We start from the raw sequence: 21,227 nt of genomic DNA, 5'->3' as shown, positions 1-21,227 counted from the left end.
ACATTGATGATATTGGTGCTAACCTATTACTTTCACCAATCTGTTATCTGATCGGTAGAGGCAGGAAGGTAATCCAAAAAGACTATAGCTCACTTAGGCCTCATTGGACTACTTGCATCGTCTAAGCTACCAACCAACCTAATTTGGAAAAGAGGGTGGCAATGTGACTCTGGCTATGTGCATGTGGTGTAGTCCAAACCGTTTATCTTTAGAAAAGTATTTATTGATCATCGGCCTTATTTTGCAGGTGAAGAGATCGCAGCTGGAATATGCTACACAATTTTATCAACCTTCCATTCTCTTTATCTTATATTGGACGGATGAGTACTTTGCCTTCAATACAAGAAACTGAGAGAGGCAAGTACTTTCATCTTTCTTATCTACAAAGCCTTGTCCAATCTTATTGTTTTTTGTATGATGTATATATCGTAGGCGTATTGTAAAACCAGGCTTATTATAATACGCCTAGGCTGGGCATATTATTTATTGGCGGGTTGGTTAGCGTGGTTATTTGAAGGGTGTTAATTCATTGGTTAGTTGGATATTTGGTGGGGTTTGTTGGTTTTTACTAATTTATATTTGTTTTTTTAGATATTCATTGATTTTCTGGGCATTAGTCTTATTGTGAAATTTTTATAGTTTTACAACATGCCTAGTCATTTTGAAAAAGCCTAGGTTATTATAATAAGCCTGGTTTTAAAATACGCCTATGACATATATATGTTGCGGTTAAAGTCCGATGTCCGGTTAATGTCGACGTTAACAGGTTAATGTCGAGAATAACACAAAACAAAACAACCCAAAACATAACCAAACCCAAACATTAACCTGTTAATGTCGACATTAACCGGAGATCGTACTTTAACCGTAACATATACATTCTATGAGTAGAAGGGCCCAACAGAGTTATAAAATTAAAAATTTAGAAAGAAATTTTTCCAACATACAAAATTTTCATCAAAAATGCAGAGCTCAGAAATCTATGCTGACGTATCCAAAGACATCTTTAATAAAGATTGGAAACATTCTAGTTGACAACTAGTTGTGAACTAGAATCCACTATTTAATCTTAGTGTCTTGACCAAGACTATTTAGTTAACACAATTCGTTGATGTACGAGATCGACATTGTCTGTTTCCAACTAGGCTAAAGTCCACACACAGCAACTAAATCTTAGCAACAATGGGTAATAGCCTCGGTAATACGGTATGCCTTTCATGTTTATCGCCAAACGAGGAAGCACAGTTTCCAACGTTTAACGATTTATGAACGACTTGTAGAAATTAGAAAAACTTTAGTAACCGACACGAGTTATGTATTTTATTGTAACCAACTTGTTTTTAAAAATTTTAAAAATTTAAATTTTTAAAAACTTCATTTCCCTTGTCGGCAGAATATTCTCATTCGATCATTTTAGAGCTTGGTATTCTTCCTAGATATATTATTAATCTTTCTTAAAAGCGCATCTCATAATCTCATCTGCACTGTTATGGGATAGGCTACGTACGACAGAATTTGCATCCGTCGTTGTTTCTTAGCTTCAATCTACTGATATGTTCATTGATGAGACAGTGTTAAAACATCGCGACAGCTCGAAGACTATGACCAGTGGTAGATAGCAAAAAGATAAAACAACTACTAGAGCACAAAAAGTACCTAGTACGCATAATTGTAAGTGTCGTCACTGGAAACTGCCCCACGGGGATAAAAATCGTGAGATGCAAGATTTCTAACAACGACTACTACAGAGAATGCGGAGAGGAAGAAGAAACCATAGAGCACCAGCTGTGCCACTGTGCGGCACTGGAATACCGACACCATAAAACTTTGAGGGAAGTTTTTTTGCAGGAGGCAGCAGAACTCAACATCAGCAACATCGGAAACTTTGCAAGTGCTTTAACGCAAAGAAAAAATGAGAGGAAGGTTTGGTATCTTCCTCTCATCTCATGAGGGATCAAACAGTATGCCAAACCCCATCAACCTAACCTAACCCTGCGACTATCTGAAGATTGTTCTTACTTAAATCAAGGAGAATATTTTTCTCAGTCGTAAATCCAGAGAAATGTCTTCGAATGTCTTAGACCGTTGAAGATTTCCCATTCCAGGTTACAGATGGAATCTTCTAGGTTCTTGAGTTCTGCTTTAAGTTGGTTTCCACTTAGGAAGCAGAACGGTTCTGGTCCAGTTAGTGGTGGTTGTCCAGTAAATCAATAAGTTAACATTTAGAACCAGAGGTCTGATAAAGCCAACTTTCTGCGAGAAAGCGTCGGGTTAAATCAAGATTTGTTGAAGATGCAGCTAGTTGGCCACTTCCCCGCTTTATTCGTCATTAGTACGACGACGACGTCCCGTTGCGTATGATAGGGACGCCGACGTCAGACTACAACTAGTACGGTTTAAAATAGACGCCGGCCACCGGTCTCTGGCCGCCGCGACGCGCCGGCTTTATTTTAATATATCGACCACGTGAGCGGACCCGGTTTTCCAAAAAAGTTCCGAAGATACGCCCCGTAACAAGTTCTGTTTTGATTTTGTTTTCCAGGAAAAAAAATGGCTTATTGTTGGGACAACAGGGTGGCTTTCGTAGTTAAGTATCTCTATGGTAAGTCAATCTCAATTGTTTTAAGGTGTAGAGGCTTGTTTAAAAATGCATTTTCTTGGATTTCTGCAGTACTGCATTTAAATAGATTTCGAAAGTGTGGACCGCATATCTTTAGAAAGTTATAGATGTAACATTAGCTAGGTCCGTAGACGTTTTTAAGGAAGCTTTCAAAAAATGGTTTATTGTTTGGACAACACAGGTTGGCTTTCGTGGTTAATTATCTCTATGGCAAGTTAAATATTAATTATTATAAGAATAAGCTCATTCAAAAATGCACATCCTTGAATTTCTGCATTACTGCATTTAAACAGATTTAGTAAGTGTGGACTGCATATCTGTAGAAGTAAATTTTAAATCAATCCCCGTTATAACTTTTGTTGTTAATTTTTATTCCAATAAAAATGGTATATTACAATATTTTTTTATGAAATTAGCAGAATTGTTTGAAAATACCACTTAGTAGGTAAACGTTTAAATTTTATACGACTACTTTTAAGGGGATTCTAAAAGTGCGAACTATAACAGGGTGGCACACACCTCATTCGCCTCGGTTGATTATATGAAAACAGAAAGATGTAGAAACAAAATATTTTATGGGTATATGTGGAATGGCAATGTGCATAATTTAAAATTATTTTGAAATGTACAGGGTATGTCAGAACTAAGATCCACACCAAAGTTATATTTTTTCTTCTGGAACACCCGGTATGTTATTTCATTTTTGAAACCATGGATACAAAATAAAGCATTTATTATAAGGTTTAAATATGTTTAAAAGCTTTGGTTTTTGAGATATTTAAATATGTTCAAAGATATTTAAAGATATTTAAATATGCATGCTATAATAAAACAAAATTGTCAATACCCTGTACATTGCTTTTCAGAATTAATTCTTGTGCTGACTTTTAAGCCAAAGGTAATTTATAAACTTTGTTATATCAAATACAACATCCTGTATTTTTTTAAATAAATCAAAGCAGATTCAAATGCTCTTTCAAACTCTATTAGGGTCGCTTATACCTATCTAGCTCAGATTTTGAATAAAGAGCAATTTTGAAATTAGTTTATAGACTTTATTTAAATTTATACCAGTTTTCTTATATTTAATTTGCCTAAAATAGTTTAATAAATAATATTTATTAAATATGTATTTATTATTCTATCAAGAATAACGAAGTAGTTCTTTGATTTATTTTACGATGACTTGTGGATATGGATTTTCTCTAAAAGAGCCAATTAGGGCAAATTCATTTTCTTCACTTCCAACGAAAGACTTCCAACTACGAAATAGGAGAAGTAGTTCTTCAAAGGAACGCTTATCAGGAAGATTCCTATATGGATATCATAAGCCCTTGAAGCCAAGAAGCAATTTTCTTCACAAAATAAAATCTCTAGTTACATATCCATTCGTTCAGCCAGCAGATACTGCTGTATTTTTCTTGAGAAAATAATGAATATTTACTTATTAAACTATTTTAGGTAAATTTAAGTAAATTGTTATAAATCTAAATAATAATGTCCATAAACATAATGTCGATTTTAGAAATAGTTAGTAATTGTCATTAGAAAATTGCCATGGCGACACCAGCCGAGCCGTCTTGATTGCCATTTTATTAAAAAATCGCTTTATATTCAAAATCTGAGGTAGATAGGTATAGAAAACTCTAATATAGTTTGAAAGAGCATTTGAATCTGCTTCGACTTGTCTTAAAAAATACAGGGTGTTTTATTTGAAATAACGAAGTTTTGATATAAAATAAATCCTTAAATAGATCAGCAATATTTGGTACCCCTGTATAAGTTTAAGGAAGCGTTAACATTTTTCAGTAAAGTTTATTTCTCTACCTTTAAACTAAGTACAAGAATTAATTCTGAAAACTAAAGTACAGGGTGTTAATAATTTATTCTATTGTAGCATGCATATTTAAATATCTTTAAATATCTCAAAAACCAAAGGTTTTAAACATATTTAACCCTTATAATAAATGCCCTTTTTAGGGCACAAGAATCCGAAAATGAAATAAAATACCGGGTGTTCCGTAAGAAAAAATATAACTTATTTTATGGATCTTAGTTCTGACATATCCTGTACATTTCAAAATAATTTTAAATTATGCACATTGCCTTTTTTAAATTATGCACATATACCCATAAAATATTTTGTTTCTACATTTTTCCGTTTTCGTATAATCAACCGAGGCGAATGAGGTGCGCCACCCTGTATATAATTTCTGGAGAATTATAGGTATCTATGATTGGATTTTAACTGAGAGTAAATATCTCTGCTGCAACCGAAGAATCTATAGCTATGAGCAATATAATATTATAGTAAATTAAGCAAAAATCAATTATATTGTATGTTTTAATAAAATATAATCCTATCCGTAGACTTCTTTTTATATGAGTTATTATTCTAGCAAATTATTATTTTTTTTTTAATTTTGATAAATGGTTAATGCAATATCAAATAAAGATAAAAAAATCAAATCGTCAAATACTTATAACCTTAACAAAAATATATTTTAAAGTGACACATTGACATTGTGAATGATGTGGATGCACCCTGAATCAAAAAAAATTCATAGATTTCATTGAGGCAATGATCAAGCATCAGAACGTTCAGTAATTAAACCCCGAAACTAGTTTTTTTTATTAAAATGCATAAACATACAGATACGTTAAACAAGACTGTGAATTTAAGACTGTATTTAACTTGTATTATTTTGATCATCAATAGTGGTGAAGAACTACAAGCACATACTAATGGGGGGAACTAAATACAGCCAGCAACAAAGTGTGTCTCAAAATGAATTTAATTATTAATTATTTTTATTAATAAAAACTAAAGTCATACGCACTAGAGAAAAGAGAAGTCATTCTAATAAATAACACAGCACTGGAAATATGTAGTAGAAGAATATACAGGGTGGTCCGAATTGTATTCCGGAAACTTCGGTAGCATATTCTACAGGTATAAATAAGTGAAAAAGTTCGTATAAATGTCCTAAAATGCATAGTTTCGGGTTTCGGAAATACAGGGTGTAGAAATTTCATTTTAATTTCGGTTTATTCCAAATAATTTCTGAAGTAACGTCAATATTTGGATGAAAATTGGTGTCTAGGAGTTTTTTGACAATATTTTTACAATTATTTTTTTGACTAATTGTAGGGGCCGCCACCTACATGTGTTTTAACTGTTTTGAAGAGTAATAACTTTTCGACCGTACCTGTATAAAAGTACTGAGTAAAAAATATATATTTCCGTGACTTTATACGTAAAAAATGTCTCTTGATAAAAATTGCTACGAAGAACCGTTCTCAATATATTTAGAATAGAAATAGTCAATACACGTCATTATTCACAAAAAATGAACACATTCAGTAGGTAGTTATTTGACTGAAATAATAAATTTGGGAATTTTTTATTTTTTTAAATTATTCATAAATTTTTTTGCGAAAAATGATGATAAAACAGTTTCTGTCGAACTTCTGGCACAAAAACATTTCAAGTTTATGATTTCAGTCTACATACATACATACATAACTGCCATTACTCGCTGACGAGTATTTGACACGCATCAGAAGATGGTCACGCAAGGCGTTTTCTTTCATGAGCTTTTCTGTGACTGAAAAGCTCGATACGACCGCACTCCAGACATTCAAAAATCTCATTGCTTTGTTGCCTCTTTACTTTTTGGTTGTCGCTATTAACTGACTTTACAATTCTTCTCCATTCTGCTCTATTGTCAGATGCCTCTTCCCACTCATTCTGCTTGTTAATTCCCTTTAAGTTTTATTTTTTATTTCAGTCTAATAACTATTTAGTCAACATGTTTAATTTATGTCAATGATGACAAGTATTTATAATTTCGATTCCAAATATCTCGAGAACCACTATTTGTAGAGATTTTTACCAAGAGACCTTTTTACGTAAAAAACGTCGTAAATGTATGTTTTTTTACTTACTAGTTTTATACAGGCACAGACGAAAAGTTATTACTCTTCAAAACAGTTAAAAACATGTAGGTGGCGCCCTCTACAAGTAGGAGTCACATTGACATCGAAATCGAATTTCTTATGTTAAAAAAAACCAAATACTAATTTTCATTCAAATACCGAATTTACTTCAGAAATTATTAAGAAAAAATCGAAATAAAAATGAAATTTTTTCACCCTGTATCTCCGAGACTAAGCATTTCCGGACATACATTTATACGAACTTTTTTACTTAATTTTATGTTCAGAATATGCTGCCGAAGTTTCCGGAATACAGTTCGGACCACCCTGTATATATTTGGGACAATTAAAACAAAGCTCGGGATCACTACTACCAGAAATTAACAGAAGAATTGACTTAATTCTTCTAGTATTAAGTACTTATGCCACTCTAGAATGCCACTCTATCTAAAGAAGAAAACATTCGACAATATGTACTACCAGTCATGACCTATGCATGCGAAACCTAGGCACTTAAAACGGACATTATAAGGAAACTGCAGGTTGTACAACGCTCAATGGAACGAAATATGCTGGGAATAACCAAGAGAGGCCGTAATAGAATAAAGTGGATACGACAAAAGACCAAGGTAATAGATGTCATCCCCAGTGTCAAATCCCTCAAATGGCAATAGGCAGGACACCTGGCAAGAAGAACAGACAACAGATTGACCACAAAAATGACATCATGGTAACCACGAGGAATTAAGAGACCCAGAAGAAGGCCTAACCTAAGATGGGACCATGATATTAGGAAATTAGCAGGGATAACTTGGGGCCCGCATAGCCAACAATAGACAACAATGAACCCAGCTACAAAGAGAGTATCTAAATATGTGAGGGATGCTACACCATAATTGGAAATAACTGAATAAGCTGAAAATGATGATAATGATTATGATTTTGATCTTAATATATAATAAAATTATTTGTGGAGCTCATCAGATATTTTAGCAAAGGTATTTATGCAACACAATGCAGTACAATGTCGTGTACTTTATGTGATTGTCATAAATATTTTAATATCTTTTCGTAAAATAGCAAAATATTTATTGTTTTTTATAGTGCATAAGCGTCACTGCCAACTGGCGTTTCAAGGCTTAATGTATTTAATGGTTAGATTTAAATTCTTCTGGAAATCATATTAAAATGGCATATAATCTTGTGACGTATAAACAAGTGAGAAGTGTTTATTACAGCATAAATTATTATTTTACACTAAATTTTGGAATTGTTTAAATTAACATCTGTAATATTAAACATCTGTATGTGTGCTATTCCAAAAATAAATTGAAATAAAATAATATTTTAATAACAAAATAATAAAAAATAATTGTTTTATATTGTTATAGATGTTTAAAATATAAAAAACCTGCCTCAGGCCATCTTGGATATATTTGGCAAGCGAATCATTCTGATAATTTTTGTATGTAAATTCATTAGGTAAATAGGCAAATTCTAGCCAACAGTATACATGACTAACTGGAAAAAAATCGAAATATACGTACTGCTTGAATAATTTTTCCAAATTTAACTTTTTAGTAAACAAATCATATAAGCACATGGTCTTGTAGATAAATTTTTTGTTTTTTCTTTTTTTTATTTTAATTTATGTTTATTACTATCTAATTTATGTTTATTACTATATTTTCATTTCAATTGAGATGCATTTTTATTTATATTAATTTTATTAAAAATATTTGCTAATAACCGTTGAATGTAAAGCTAGTAAATTAGATTGCTCAACGCCTATTGTTATTAAAAAATAGTACTAAAACTTTTAAAAAATAACAAATAACCCATTATGTATTGGTTGCTTGCTGTTTATTAATTTCCGCATTCCCAAAAACATTTTCATTGCTTAAAGTAAAAAAAAATGTATAGTACTTATAGGTACATATAACATATCTTCTTTAGATCTTCTTTATCTAAAAAAGAAACCATTCAACGAATGTGTACTACCAGTGAAATCATCTTTGAAATGTGGTGTTATCGCCGCATGCTCAGGATTTCATAAGTCTTACTTACTAGTTACACAGTCCTTCCCTTGAGTTCTCCTGCCTAAAATCTATATTGTCTTCCCTAAGATAAATTGAAATTCATACAAGTTTACCATAATTTAAACTTAAGATAATCCCTAGTTATATTAAAATATAACATTTACGAAGTTAATAAATATTAACTATTTCTACTTAATTATTTAATAATTCTGATAAAAACACGCTTGATTTTTTATTTTAGAAATCATACGGGCTATAATCATTCATATGACTATATCAACAATATACTTAAATTAAAATGTATTTGAAGGAATGCTACTGTATTACAATAATTGTAAAACACGTATGAAATAATAACTCGGAATAATTATTTAAAACCGCTCATCACGTTATGGATGTCGGCGTCTTGTCACTTTTATTTAGTCTTGTCACTATTATTTTATTAGCCTTTTAGGTATAGTTTGATTTCAGATAATGCAGATTATAATGTGCTATTTGTGGTTTTTTTATTCGATTTTTTTGTATATTTGGTACCTATATTCTATGAAGTGATTTTAAGTGCTCCTGTCCATTTTTCAATTATAAGTGCCTATTTAAATACATTTAAAATGAATTAATTAGTGTATAGTATTTATATTATGGGTTTGTTTATTTTTTATGAAATAACTTTTTTCCCATTAAAATAAACATAGCTTACTAAATCACTAGCTAGCCCTTTTTAAATACAGGGTTTTATTAAGTCTCTGGCCAAACTTCAGAAGGTGATTCTTTGAGTGTTTTTAAAGTAAAAAGTTCATATAACACTAATTAAATGATAATTATTATTTACAACAATATTCAAAGGATAAAAACTTCAATCCAATAAATATTTGGCAACGCCTTGGATTCATTTGTTTTACGCCTGTTGGCGGTGGAAACCATGCAATTCTTTGCTTTTTTTCTTGTTTAAGTGGTTAATTAAAAAAATGATAATCATAAAAAATATAGGTCCAAATAGCCTAAATTTTAGCAAAATGTATCAGCAGATCCGATGAGACCTGAGTTATTATGTTTTGGAACTTAATGATTTGATTAATTATTCTTTTTAATGATTAATAAATATTGCATTAGTCTAAATTTATTATTTATGTGATTCCGCTCTTTCACGTATAATTTGCCCCTTGCTTCTCATACGGAGAGAGTTAGATTAAAATAGCCAAACTGTACCTATCAACCCATATGCCTTGACGCATATTCTTTTTTATAATAATATATGCTTTCTTTATCCGCCGCGCCGGCTCAGACAAACATCCATATCCATAAAATTGTTGGCCCACTGATAAGACCTCATTTCGGCCCTCGAACGTCCTTCCTCTATTCGATAATCAACGCCGGCTAAACTATCGACTTACGTGTTGACAAGTTGATGGGATATGGGATATGGGACCCTCTTTGAAAAATCGACATGCTAGAGGCGACATGGGTTCAATAACCTGCCTATTATTGAACCCATGTCGCCTCTAGCATGTCGATTTTTCAAAGACGGGTCCCATATAAACGCGGCCAGAAGTATTTTCAATACTAAAATCTTAGAATCTACTTTCATAACCATACTGAAAACCTACACCGTGCTATCGTAAACACTGACGATAACTACACTCTTTTAAATTTAAAGTCAACAACATTACAACCAGAATATCAGAATGTCAAAGATGTAACGTAAGGTTCTGAAGACTGGTCAATAAAACAACTACTGCAGGAAATATTATCTTTTTTATTTTCCACGCTGATGGTTGTAAGTGTGGTTTAGGAAAAGTTCTACAAAGTTCTAAAATAAATTATAATTAACAGGGAACCGAGTTAAGGGTTGTAAATCAATTTCTTACCCAGCACCAGGTTTATACCCCAAAATAATAAGAATATAATATATTTGGTAATAAGTCGAAAACCAAAGGCTGTTAACACTTGTAGCGGTATAAATAAAATAATGGCGATCACCCGAATTCCATTATTGCAAAAAAACGAAATTTATAAATTGAACTACCAGGGCCATCTATATATTTGTTTATAAGAAACCTAATGTTAACATACAGAAACCTAATTTAACATTATATTAAATTAATGTATTATATTTAATATTTCCCACATATTTTATAAATTATGCTACAAAGACGAGCAGACTCACTATAGTGGCTTCAGAATGGTGCAATATATCCAGAGACAGAAGGTTTCATGTTAAATATCCAGGACAATGTTACCAATACGAAAAATCACAGGAAGTACATTTTATGAGAACAAATAATGTCCAACGACCTCTACAGACGCTGCACTGAATGTACTGGAACTGTAGAGCACATATAGGCCAGTCAATCTGGAGGTTGAGGTGGAAAAAATTAGTAACCAACCGATCTCAACGGGAATGTGTAGATAATGATCTCCTATTTAACCCCTCAAAAGTCCCATTCGGTCCCAGTGAGAGAAGGTTGAAAAACACCGCCGCCATCTTGGATTTTTTCGTTTTTTTTAAATATCTCCGTTTGCATAACTTTTTTCGAAAAAACTAAAAATAGGCTCTTTTGTAGAGAATTAAATTTGGAACATTTTACCTTCAATATTTTTTTTTCTAAAATAAATAATAATAGAGATAGAGCAATTTTTTACTATACCGTTTTATAAATTTTCCAGTTTTCTTAAACCAATCAGATATAATTTTTGCGTTAACAGTATAGTGATAATATAGATAAAGTATAATTTTTAGCATAAAAACAATTAAAAATAACGTTTAGATATTATTTATTAAATAAAATTATTGTTAAAAAAAATTATTATTAAATTAAACTTATTAAATAAAATCTGCTCACGTCATCCTGAGCGTCATTTGTGTCCTCAACTAAAATACAAACGTTTGTGTAACTGATTCCGTAGCACACGTAGAACATTTAAGACCCAGTTTTCTACAAGAGCAATTTTTAGAGCACTGACTCTCTTTGCAATTGAAAAAAAAATTAGTAGGTCAGGAGGCGCCACATATTCTATTGATTGAATAGGTGTCCGATTGCCTTTTTGACTTTTCTTCCATCCATATTGTAAAGGATCTAACTTGTTACCAATCCATTCTTGAATCTAAAAAATATAACTTATAACATTTCCTATAATAGATATATCTTTACAGTTACCTGAAATTATGTCCTGAGTAAACGGAGTTTTGCAGCTTGGGCAGTGATATAGCTTTAAAAAATAATTTAATCCTGACTGAAACAAGTCACCTTTGTTAGTATTTTTTAGTATCGTCAGGCACATTTTTTTTAATTTTTTAAATAAAAAGGAGGTAGTATCACAGCCCGATATGGCATGTAAAAACAATATGTGTTTTTTAAATGTCCCATTTTGTCTTGTACCTCAGATATTTTGGATATTTTTAGAATCGACTTTTTAGTGCTTTTTGAAAAAAATCTTCACACTTTCTTATCGCCTCAACAGCTGTGGAATTATCTATGTAAAAAAAACATATAACAGTTGTGTCAGAGGATACCGATATTATGGTTTTATATACCATTCAAAACATAAAAATATATCCATGCTTCATCCGGGAAAAGCAGCAAAAGGTGATAAAATATCTGAGGTACAAATCAAAATGGGACATTCAAAGAAACACATATTGTTTTTATTTAAAAAATAAAAAAATGTCGGTGCTGAAAAAAAATAACAATCTTTGTCAATACCTCAAAATATTTTTAGAAAAAAATGGTAACAAAGATGACTTGTTTCAGTCGGGATTAAATTATCTTTTAAAGCTATATCATTACCCATGCTATCTATATTAAACATATTAACCATCTGAGATACACTCTATACAATAGGATTACATCAAGACAGGCCCTTAAGACTACTTTTAATTTAGCTAATTTGCCTCCAACTGAGAACTCTGCAAAACTCCATGTACTCAGGACATACTTTCAGGTAACTGTAAAGATATATCTATTATAGGAAATATTACAAGTTGTATATTTTAGATTCATGAATGGATTGGTAACAAGTTAGAACCTTTACAATATGGATGGAAGAAAGATCAAAAAGGCAATCTGACACCTATTCAATCAACAGAAGATGTTTCGCCTACTAAAATTAATTTTTTGCAATTGCAAAGAGAGTCAATGCTCTAAAAATTGCTCTTTTAGAAAACTGGGTCTTAAATGTTCTTCAAAGTGTGGTTAGTGCTACGGAATCAGTTGTACAAACTTCTGTATTTTAGTTGAAGACGAAAATGACGATCAGGATGACGTCATAGCAGATTTTATTTAATAACTATAATTTAATAATATCTTTTTTTTAACGATAATTTTATTTAATAAATAATATTTGAACGTTATTTTTAATTGTTTTAATGCTTAAATTTATACTTGTGGTTGCAGTTATATTAACACTATACTGTTAATGCCAAAAATTATAGTTGATTGGTTTAAAAAACTGGAAAAAAACGTAGAAAAAAAAATTGTTAAAGGAAGAATATTCTAAATTTAATTCTCTACAAAAAACATATCTTTAGTTTTTTCGAAAAAAGTTATGCTAACGGAGATATTTAAAAAAAAACGAAAAAATCCAAGATGGCGGCGGTTTTTTTCAAACTCCCCCCACTGGGACCGAATGGGACTTTTGAGGGGTTAAATAGGAGATCATTATCTACACATTCCCGTTGAGATTGGTTGGTTTCTAATTTTTTCCACCTTTACATATAACACTCGGCTACCGTTTACTGGCCTAATACTGTCGGGATGCTCTGTACTGGCTCATACGAAATACCTTGAAATGCATAATAGGGTGGCAACTATTGTATACCTTGAATTGCTCAAACTATATAATCTAAAGCCTGTAAATAGAAATCCTTATTATAAATACGTCCCCGTGCCGGTGGTTGAGAACGATATAGCAAAAATATATTGGGACAAAGATATAATCACGGACACACACATGGAGCTCAACAGACCAGATATAACAGTTATTCTAAAGCAAGAATAAAAGCGTTTTTGATAGATATATCAGTACCTAATAAGTTGGTATATTAACTAACAAGTACCTGGGAAGTTAAAGCTCTGTGGCGGATGGAATCGGTTTTCATCGTACCCGTGATCTTATCCACGATGGGTATGATACCTAAAACATTAAAAGAAAATTTAAAAATAATATCGATACCGTATAACACTTGTAAAATTGTAAGTTTTGGGTTGGATGAAGGACTATTAGAGGTACACTTTAAAAATAATTTTACAAGATACAGAGTGTCCCAAATAAGTAAAAAGTATCAAAGTTGTATTTTTTTAAATGGAACACCCTGTATATTATTACATTTTTAGTTTCTACGATTAAAATAAAGGTAAATTTGATTAAGGTTTATTATACTTAAACCTTACCGTTTTTGAAATATTTTCAATTTTGTGAAATTGCAGTAAAAATTTTAAGGCTTCATTTCTCCAAGGGTATCAAAGTTTTTAATACTAAATATTTACTGAAGTTTATTTACTGATCAGTTATTGTGTTGCAATAATAAAAATAATACTACCTTATACAGAGTGTCTAAAAATTTATTTTAAATAATTATTAGCTTCAAACGGCAATAACTTATTTAATTTAAATGGAACAACCTGTATATTTTACGAGAATCAGATGCACAATTTAATTGTCTATGAAATTATATTATACCATTTTTTACCTATCTCTTTAAGTTTCCGTAGAAAATGCATTTTCTTGTAATTTAGAACTTATTTACCCATGGACTATTGACATTTTAGATTATTTTTAAAGATGTACCAAATTTTTAAAGAGTACAGATACTAATATTGTCGATATAATTCATTTATTTCATTAAAAATAAAAAAAAACTGTTTAAATATTTGTTAAAGAGGATCAATTAATATGATTCCAGTATTCAAACTACATTAACTGACTGTTTGCGTTGACTAATAATAATTGCTCCAAATACTAAAAAACTGAATTTTGTATGGGCATTAGACAGTGTGATAAAAAGTAACACCTTAAAAATGATATTTCATTTTTTAATAGATGCTTATTTATAACAACAGAGACTTTAATTTGATAACTTATTATTATATTGATTTCTGACTCAAATCCACATTTATTTATAATAATTTATTAACGAAAACAATTAAGTATGTAATTAATTAGTATATGGGCGGAAATAATGGTATTATATTTAATTAATGGTATACTCTTTTATAAAGATTTAAATAGTTTTCTTTTTGCACACAAATGGGCTAGTAATATTATCGTTTTGCTAAAAACGATAATATTACTAGTCTGTACATTTTGTACATTTGTTGCTTTAAAAACAATCTAAAATGTCAATATTCCATGGATATATTGATAAATGAGGTCTAAATTAAAAGAAAATGCATTTTCTACGATAACTTGAAGGGATAGGTAAAAAATGGTATAATACAATTTGATAGACAATTTAATTGGGCATCTGATTCTCCTAAAATATACAGGGCATTCCATTTAAATTAAAGAAGTTATTGCCGTTTGAAGCTAATAATTATTTAAAATAAATTTTTAGACACTCTGTATAAGGTAGTATTATTTTTATTATTGCAACACAATAACTGATCAATAAATAAACTTCATTAAATATTTAGTATTAAAAACATTGATACCCTTGGAAAATGAAGCTTTAAATTTTTACTGCAATTTCACAAAATTGAAAATATTTCAAAAACGGTAAGGTTTAAGTATAATAAACCTTAATCAAATTTACTTTTATTTTAATCGTAGAAACTAAAAATGTAATAATATACAGGGTGTTCCATTTAAAAAAATACAACTTTGATATTTTTTATTTATTTGGGACACTCTGTATCTTGTAAAAATATTTTTAAATTGTAGCTCTAATAGTCCTTCAACGAACCCAAAAGTTACAATTTGTAAAAATCTCATCGTTTAGCTACAATACTCCGTGTCGTATGTGGTGAACAACCCTGTATATCATTTATAGCATTAATTACAAGATCATACTGGATATTTAGGAGGCCATAATTATTTTTATGGTATCTTTATTTTTCCAAAAAAGTAGCTAAGAGGTACAAGCAAACCAAATCATTTGCAAAATAACCTTATTTTTAAATAACCCATCTTTTGTATACATTAGTTTTGACGTTTAAATAGACTGATGCATTTGGTCACTGTGTATAGAGAGTTTCACGTTTTATATTTAGAAGTAGATTAATGACGAATTCAATTCTCGTAACTACAAGGAAAGATTAAAGTAGTTTTTGTAGTTATCTTTCACATCGACAATTTGTCTAAACACATGTCTCGAAAGTTATTGACCATCTATCATGCATCTACCTACGGTTTGCCAGAATTTTTCGGTCGATGATCTTTTCCTTAAAATAAGCAAAAATCTGTACGGCCACATGTAATTCGAGGTTCGCAATGTTTAGGAAACAAGTTAAATTTGGATTAAAGGACCATTCTCTGAAATGTAGCTGGTTCATATTAATTTCATTCTTATACTAATTACTCGGAGATATATTATTGTTCATACTTCTTTATATATTAAACCGGGTGTGTCTCAAAATTGGCTCACACCTATATTTTATTTAATTTTTGATATAAAAAAACGGCATTCGATATGATAGTATATGACATAAATTAGGGTTGATTGATGGGTATTCAATTGTTTTTGGTCACTTCCTGTTTCACTGGAAATGACTACAACTGTTGATTTTTAAATTGCACCCTCGGTATATTTTCACTTTATTCGATAGAAAATGACACTCTGAATAGAATGACATATCATATGTCAACTTTTGACATTTTCGCATAAAAAATAGTATTTCAAATTTCAATCTAAAGTGCCACGGCTGTGTTACATACACTAATTTTTAATCAAGGAGCCTTGGAAAAATAGATTTGATCGTCTAATGTGTTTCGTGTCTTGTCCTGGCCGGTTAAAAGATGTCCAAATCGCAGTTTTGCTCATGTCTACAATTAAGTAATAAAAAAAATTAAATCGCTTCTACATTCTCAAATATAATTTTAATAGATAGTTGACATATATGCATTTACAAAAACACAGCTCTTAAGCCTGATTCAAAAATGTATTTTTTCCAGATCTGGATAATAATGGTTTCTTAGATGAACGAGATTTCGCCTGCCTAGCTTTAAGAGCCACAATCATTGAGGGAAAGGGCGAATTCAGTTTTTCCAAGCTTCAAGAAAACCAACACATTATGCTTAGTTTATGGGAAGAAATAGCGGAATTGGCAGATTTCAATAAGGTAATAAACAATTTATCAAAACAGTATTTTCTGACTTAATTAAATCTAAATAGTAATGTTGATTTTTGTTACTTTTGAATACTCGTTACTAATCGTTACTCGAGTACTAAGTAATCATTTCAAATATTCGTTACTTTGATTACTATGATAACTTTTTTCTGATTTTAGTACTGCTGTCAATTTCGCCAACTGCTGTCAACCTTTGTATCTAATTTCACCTGCTTAAGGAACATATTTTGAAAAATAGATTCTTATTACCCACGTTTTCATTTTACGTTACCTAAGGAACTTCTACGCAAAATTTCATAGGTACTTCTAAAACTCATTTTAACAAATTTTTGGAACAACTTTCACCCTTTATTTCACCCTCTTAGGAAGTGAGTTTCTAAAAAATCGCTTCTACGTACTCACTTTCGCCACTTAGAAATCTCTTTACAAAATATCATACCCCTAGGACTAATTTAAAAATTATGTGTACAAAATTTCACCACCAGTTTTATTCCCTGATTTATGTGTGAATTTCCAGAAATCGTTCATCAGTGCTCAATTATGCCACCCAAAAAACCTCTGTGCAAAATGCCATACTTTTAGAAGCGATTTTAACAAATTTTTGTACAAACTTTCACCCCTAACTTTAGCCTCGTAGGGGATAAATTTTCAAAAATCGAGTATCCACTTTCGTCACTTAAGAATCTCTGCGCAAAATTTTATACTCCTACGACAAATTTAAAAAAAAATCTAAAAACTTCCACCCCTAGTTTGGGTAGTTTCATCCCCTTAAGGTTGAATTTCCGAAAATCGCTTCTTAGTGTCTAATTACGCCGCATAAGAGACCTCTGTGCAAAATTTCGTACTCCTAGAACAAGCCTAGAACTTAGAACAGATTTTAACAACTTTTTATGCAACCTTCTATCCCTAATTTCAACCCCTTAGCGGCCGAATTTCCAAAAATCCCTTCTTAGTGCTCACTTACATCACTTAAAGAACTTTTATACCTACAATATTAACTCCCTAATAATTGCATTCACTCAGGGGGCGATTTTACAAAAATCGCCCTTAATTACGTCACCCAAGGAGCGTCCGTGCGAAATTTCATACTCACAGATTTTAATTTTTTATACCTACAATCGAGCCTACAATATTAACCCCCTAATTTCAACCCCTTAGCGACCGAATTTCCAAAAATCTCTTCTTAGTGCTCACATACATCTCTTAAATTCGGTACCCGTTACTTCGGGTATCGATGAATAACGAGTACTCGAGTAACGAGTAGTTACCTTTTCAACATCTCTACCTTAGCGTAAAGCTTTAAGCCCCGTTCTCAGAACTTTGTTATGTCGCTGGCTAAACTGGTTGACACCTCAAAAAAACACTAAACTAAGTAAAAAATACATGCCCATTCCATTTAGTATAGCTTTAGTATAAAAACATTAGTAGAATATATTTTAGAAATTGCAAATTTACCGACTTTTTAATTTTCCAATAAAGGGTAATTTAAAACATGGAATTACCAGTTTACCGGGTTGCGTATTTACTAAATCTAATATAGTGCAACGCAAGTAACGCCCCCGTTCAATTTTATTGTTCAATTTAAAATCTAATCCGTCACAACGTATCGTTTTAAAATCTAATTGAATACAACGCCTTAGGAGACGCTTGAAAAAAAAATTAGGCTCCTAAATACACACGGTTATAACAACCTTAGATTAACAATAAAAAATAATGCAACCTAGGAAACTCTAATTCGTTGCAGCGCAACCTCTGTTTATTTTCCTTTAAATAAGACTTGTCAAGGGTTTTCAACCCCAAGAGGTTTTAATCGGTATGGCCAATAATAATAATACAACGTAAGTTGTTTTAAATATTTGTAAAATGATTCGCTAATATTTTTTTCTATAGAAAGTATTAACGAAGAACCTAAAACAGCGGTGGCTGAATTAAAATCAGAGTTGAGTAGAATCTCCAATTTAGCGGAAACTCAAACATGCAATATTGACCTTATCAAGAAATTGACCAACGCATTGAAAAAAGATAACACTGGTAGACAATTAGACTCGTTTTTTGCAATAAACAGACCGACATTGAGACAAGGAGGGATTATAAAAGTGCAACCAACTGCCAGTGCCAGAAGAAATTCTGCCGTTGGATCTAGGCGTGGTGCTAAAAGGGTTCAAAGTGGCAAACCAGCAAAGAAGCAACATTCCCTAGCGCTAAATATCACGTCCAATATACCTAATGCTAAAATTCATTAATACTGTTTTTTATGTATTGTAATACTTAATCTTGTAAGAAAGTTCCTTTGTTTATCTTAATTAATAAAGCTAGCAGGTATCATTTATTAGTGTACGTATACCTATATCAGTCGTCCAAAATAAAAAGCTTTGAACGTCATCAATGACACCATGTGTCAATTTATGGAGTTTACTGGTACATACATATACATACATACATACATACAGCCGTTACTCGCTGACGAGTATTCGACACACATAAAGAAAATGGTCACGCAAGGCGTTTTCTTTCATGAGCTTTTCTGTGACTGAAAAGCCCGATACGTGATGTTATCTGCCTACCGCACTCCGGACATTCAAAAATCTCATTGCTTTGTTGCCTCTCTACTTTTTGGTTGCCGCTGTTAACTGAGTTTACAACCCTTCTCCATTGAGTTCTATTGTGAGCTGCTTTTTTCCACTCATTCTGCATGTTAATTCCCTTTAAATTTCCGTGGAAAATGTCCTTGTATCTTTTCAGTTGTCCACCCGGCCTCCTCTTACCGTCCACAAGCTCACCGTAAAGCAGAGATTTTGGTATGCGGTTTTCTTGCATTCTGCATACGTGACCAGCCCATCTTAAGCGGGATTTTGTGACCATGACTTCAATACTCGCAGTTAGATTTTCAAGGACCGATACGTTTGAGACATGATGGAACCACCGGACTCTTAAGAGTTGTCTAAGGTGTCTCTGTTGCAACTTGTTCAATGCGTTCATGTGTCGGCGGTAAGGCACCCAGGTTTCGCTCCCATATATCATGGTGGGGATTATAATTGCTCGGTATACTGCAAGTTTTGTTTTTGTACTCAAGTCATGATTGTAGAAAACCCTGTCTTTTAATTTCCAGAATGCTCTTGAGGCGCTACTAATCCTGTGCTGAATTTCAGAGTCAATATTGGCCTTTTCCGAAATCAAACCACCAGTTTACTGGTGGTCGTATTGTGACATGCATCGATTTTCGATGACCATTGTAACCACCTTATTATTATTGTATTCATACTCTTTTATACTGGCGGCGCACAATGGATCGAAGCATAGGAAAATAGGGACATTGACTTATTTCGAAATTAATACTTTTATTTTACTGTTTTTTATGTACGACTTTAATAAATACAACAAAAATCTAAATTAATATGGCATTTTGTACCATATAGTTTACAAAATATACAGGGTGTCTCAAAAAAAGAACTAATATCTAAACAAAAATATTATAACAAAAAAGAAATTGCTTTCTCTGTTAAAACTAAATTAATATGGCCTTTTGTACCAGATGTTTTAAAAATATACAGGGTGTCTTACAAAAAAGAGCTCATCTATAAACAAAAAAGAAAACAAAACATTATAACATATGAGAAATTACTTTCTGTTAAATCTAAATTAATATGGCCTTTTGTACCAAATAGTTAACAAAATATACAGGGTGACTCACAAAAGAACTAATCTCTAAATAAAAAAGAAAACAAAAATATTATAACAAAAGAGATATTGCTTTCTCTGTTAAATCGCTATGAATTTTATCACAGCTACGCATATCAGTTACATATGGATCGGAAGACAACAAAAGATTATGTAAAATGTCTTCATTTGCAAAAGTTCTTGAACGGCATTCTCTATATTTCCGAAAGTATTTATTCCTAGACTCTGAGGCCTCTTCAGACAGATGCCCTATCGGGAACCAAAAATTGCTGATGATTTTTGCTCCGTGTATTAAAATTTTGTGTAGAGAAGATGGCATGTAATACCATCTATAAAGGTTAACTCTTCTGCAGTCTCTTTTGCAAATTTATTAAACTTTTCGGCATTTATTTTTTTTCCTGAAACCAAAACTTGGAGTAATGTATATAGTCTTTCCAGCAATCAATTCATCGATTCCTGTAATTTGTTATGACTTTTCAAAGTTTCGGAAAAATCTTCTCGCAGTGTTTCCATCGTTAGTTGTACCCTATCCCTGTTTAACGACATCGACTATCAAACCCATTTCCTCCCTAAATCTAAAATAAAATTGCAAATATATTCTGCAAAGCAACGCGTGATGCGTGTCCACGGCAAACTCGACAAATTGCCGAATACCAATTCACTTGCCAA

The 21,227-nt window shown here is 31.6% G+C and overlaps 1 protein-coding gene across 2 annotated transcripts in view; it reads left to right on the top strand.

Moving 5' to 3' along the window:
* The first annotated feature begins 2,369 nt into the window (after positions 1–2,369).
* Positions 2,370–21,227, top strand: part of LOC115877854 (sarcoplasmic calcium-binding protein 1) — a 32,302-nt gene continuing 13,444 nt past the window's right edge. Inside the window, exons 1-2 of one of the 2 annotated variants that reach the window (XM_030894196.1) lie at positions 2,370–2,602; positions 16,705–16,871. In XM_030894196.1, coding sequence (XP_030750056.1) covers positions 2,551–2,602; positions 16,705–16,871 — 219 coding nt within the window. In that variant the 5' untranslated portion in view covers positions 2,370–2,550. The remainder of the gene's footprint in view (positions 2,603–16,704; positions 16,872–21,227) is intronic. The other variant, XM_030894195.1, reaches the window with a different exon arrangement.

This window comes from Sitophilus oryzae, unplaced genomic scaffold (assembly GCF_002938485.1).
Source record: "Sitophilus oryzae breed Bouriz unplaced genomic scaffold, Soryzae_2.0 scaffold_1499_pilon_pilon, whole genome shotgun sequence".
Taxonomy (NCBI): domain Eukaryota; kingdom Metazoa; phylum Arthropoda; class Insecta; order Coleoptera; family Curculionidae; genus Sitophilus; species Sitophilus oryzae.
This window is presented reverse-complemented; position numbering and strand designations above follow the sequence as displayed.